The sequence below is a fragment of the Talaromyces stipitatus genome, genomic scaffold (assembly GCF_000003125.1).
Source record: "Talaromyces stipitatus ATCC 10500 scf_1105507295511 genomic scaffold, whole genome shotgun sequence".
NCBI classification, from domain to species: Eukaryota; Fungi; Ascomycota; class Eurotiomycetes; order Eurotiales; family Trichocomaceae; genus Talaromyces; species Talaromyces stipitatus.
The window spans coordinates 6667-9844 of record NW_002990119.1 but is presented as its reverse complement, the minus strand read 5'-3'; the positions used below and the strand labels follow the sequence as shown (position 1 = coordinate 9844).

At 46.7% G+C, this 3178-nt stretch overlaps 2 protein-coding genes across 2 annotated transcripts, besides 1 other annotated feature; one reads left to right on the top strand and one right to left on the bottom strand.

Moving 5' to 3' along the window:
* Positions 1-14: 14 nt before the first annotated feature.
* Positions 15-2478, top strand: TSTA_097330 (kinesin light chain, putative; the record flags this gene model as incomplete). The annotated part of the gene is made up of 2 exons (XM_002485670.1): positions 15-108; positions 198-2478. The coding sequence occupies 2 exons, from the start codon at positions 15-17 to the stop codon at positions 1859-1861; spliced, it is 1758 nt and encodes a 585-aa protein (XP_002485715.1). The 3' UTR covers positions 1862-2478.
* On the bottom strand, positions 2407-3086 carry TSTA_097320 (uncharacterized protein; the record flags this gene model as incomplete). The annotated part of the gene is made up of 2 exons (XM_002485669.1): positions 2407-2446; positions 2557-3086. 2 exons carry the CDS (start codon positions 3084-3086, stop codon positions 2407-2409), a joined length of 570 nt encoding a protein of 189 aa, XP_002485714.1.
* Positions 2595-3176: a mobile genetic element.
* Between the last annotated feature and the right edge of the window lie 2 nt (positions 3177-3178).

Here is a 3178-nt window from a genome sequence, read left to right as displayed (position 1 = left end):
CTGGCTCAGAAAGAATGCGTTATTTAGTCACTGGATCCAACGGGTGGCCGAACATTTGCAGAATGTGTTTCCAGATCATCACCACACGAATCGAGGACTTTGGCAGCAGTACCTTCCCCATGCTTTAACACTTGTGCATGAAAATGAATTTGTTATACAAGAGGAAAATTACCTCGATCTAACTGAAAAGATTGCAGATTGCCTTTTCATTGACGGAAGGTATCAAGAAGCAGAGGTACTTTACAGGAAGCTGATGACAATCTATCAGGAGAAAGCTGGCCCTCAAGGTCGCTCCACTCTGAGAAGCATGGCGAACCTAGCATCAACCTACCGGAATCAGGGTCGATGGAATGAAGCTGAGAAGCTGGAGGTGCAAGTAATGGAGGCATCCAAAATAGTGCTGGGAGCTGAGCATCCATCCACTCTGACCAGCATGGCGAATTTGGCATCAACCTACCGGAATCAAGGTCGATGGAATGAAGCTGAGAAGCTGGAGGTGCAAGTAATGGAGACAAGGAAGACAGTGCAGGGTGCTGAGCATCCATCCACTCTAACTAGCATAGCGAACCTAGCATCAACCTACCGGAATCAAGGTCGATGGAATGAAGCTGAGAAGCTGGAGGTGCAAGTAATGGAGACAAGGAAGACAGTGCAGGGCGCTGAGCATCCTGACACTCTGACTAGCATAGCGAACCTGGCATCAACCTACCGGAATCAAGGTCGATGGAATGAAGCTGAGAAGCTGGAGGTGCAAGTAATGGAGACATCTAAGACAGTGCAGGGCGCTGAGCATCCTGACACTCTAACCAGCATGGCGAACCTGGCATCAACCTACCGGAATCAAGGTCGATGGAATGAAGCTGAGAAGCTGGAGGTACAAGTAATGGAGACAAGGAAGACAGTGCAGGGCGCTGAGCATCCATCCACTCTGACCAGTATGGCGAACCTGGCATCAACCTACTGGAATCAAGGTCGATGGAATGAAGCTGAGAAGCTGGATGTTCAAGTAATGGAGACAAGGAAGACAGTGCTGGGAGCTGAGCATCCATCCACTCTAACCAGCATGGCGAACCTGGCATCAACTTACTGGAATCAGGGTCGATGGAATGAAGCTGAGAAGCTGGAGGTGCAAGTAATGGAGACATCCAAGATAGTGCTGGGAGCTGAGCATCCATCCACTCTAACCAGCATGGCGAACCTGGCATCAACCTACCGGAATCAAGGTCGATGGAATGAAGCTGAGAAGCTGGAGGTGCAAGTAATAGAAACATCCAAGACAGTGCTGGGAGCTAAGCATCCTGACACTCTGACCAGTATGGCGAACCTGGCATCAACCTACCGGAATCAAGGTCGATGGAATGAAGCTGAGAAGCTGGAGGTGCAAGTAATGGAGACATCCAAGACAATGCTGGGAGCTGAGCATCCTGACACTCTGACCAGCATGGCGAACCTGGCATCAACCTACCGGTATCAAGGTCGATGGAATGAAGCTGAGAAGCTAGATGTGCAAGTAATGGAGACATCTAAGATAGTGCAGGGCGCTGAGCATCCTGACACTCTGACTAGCATGGCGAACCTGGCATCAACCTACCGGAATCAAGGTCGATGGAATGAAGCTGAGAAGCTGGAGGTGCAAGTAATGGAGACATCCAAGACAGTGCTGGGAGCTGAGCATCCCGACACTCTGGCCAGGATGAATAACCTTGCCTTGACTTGGAAATCACAAGGAAAGCTTCAAAATGCCTTGGCTCTGATGAAACAATGCTCTGACCTGCGCAACAGAGTGTTAGGACCTAGCCACCCGCATTCCAAGTCATCCTCTCGTGCTCTCAGTGATTGGATGGTTGAGTATAATGCATGAACAGATCACACATTGCTCACTCAAAAAAAGTCCGCAGACTCGACGGGAAGTTTCAGCAGGACCTCCGGCAGCTGTGTTAACTACCTCGTTGACCTATAATGCGCACATCAATCTACCTTATACCAAAAGACAGTCAGCTGCTCAATTATTCCTTAGCAATCATCCTCTTATCATTGCTGGCAGAATACTCGTCCGTGCCCGAAGTCTAAGGCTTACAAGATGTAATTAAATTGGACTGACATATTGTGTACTATTCGGCTGGAGAAAAGATGAGTTGTGTTACTGTATGTATAAAACCTGTTGGATTGTACGTAACAATCTCTAACGGTATATATCAGCGTATCAAATTATGTATGCAAAAGTATGGAATCCTTGATCCCCTTGTTGTTCTTGTTTTTTTGTCTCTAAGTACAGTCAAGGTGGAAGATATCTTTTACCCGGTGGATCAGTGTATGGCTCGCTATTATTGGCTGACAAATCTCTTCTGTCTGATTGGTTGAATTAGCTTAGCTAATCCAACATAACGTAATCGGACACCCACCCGATCATGACACCCACCCGATCACTTTCTCCGGAAAACGCGCTCTATACGAATTTCAAACTTGAATTTCTCACCCACATACAAAATAAATACAATATTTTAACTAGTAGTACGATTTGGACATCGATTAATTTTATGCCCGATAATTCCACACCCACTGCACTTCGGTGGCGCTCGTAGGCGTGGTTGAGAGGTTTGGGGTTCGGATTCGACTGGTGCAGTCGGGATAGGTTGAGATGCCTCATTCCGACTGCCTATTAGCTCCTGAGCTTCCTGCGCTGTAAGAGATCCTTCATGAGATATCTGAGCTCTAGACCTTTTACGTTTTTTCTTTTCCTTCTCATTTGCGGCTCGTAAATCATGCACCTCTTTCTGTATAATCAGAAGCTCATTCCTGCTCATTTCGTATGCTTTGGACAGTCGGTTTATCGCTTGATCGACCACCTCAAATGGACCTATTGTACGATCATTAATACGCTTCTTTATTGTTGCCGTCTGACGGTTGAATTGACGTGGATTTTGAGGTGTTTGCTGGCAAGAAGATTGTGAATTACTTGATCGACTAGGAGGGGGTGTCGGGGTCCGAAGTTGAACTGTAAGCTTTTCATAAACATGATCTGGATTATATGGCACTAATCCAGTAGCTTTGAAGCCATTCTGAACATTTTCAGCTTTATATGCCATTGCACGAGGCTCTGGAAAAGCCGTAAGAAAGTCATATTTATCAATATGATTGAACCCAAGCCGTACACGTTGCTCAACAAGCCGTCCATATT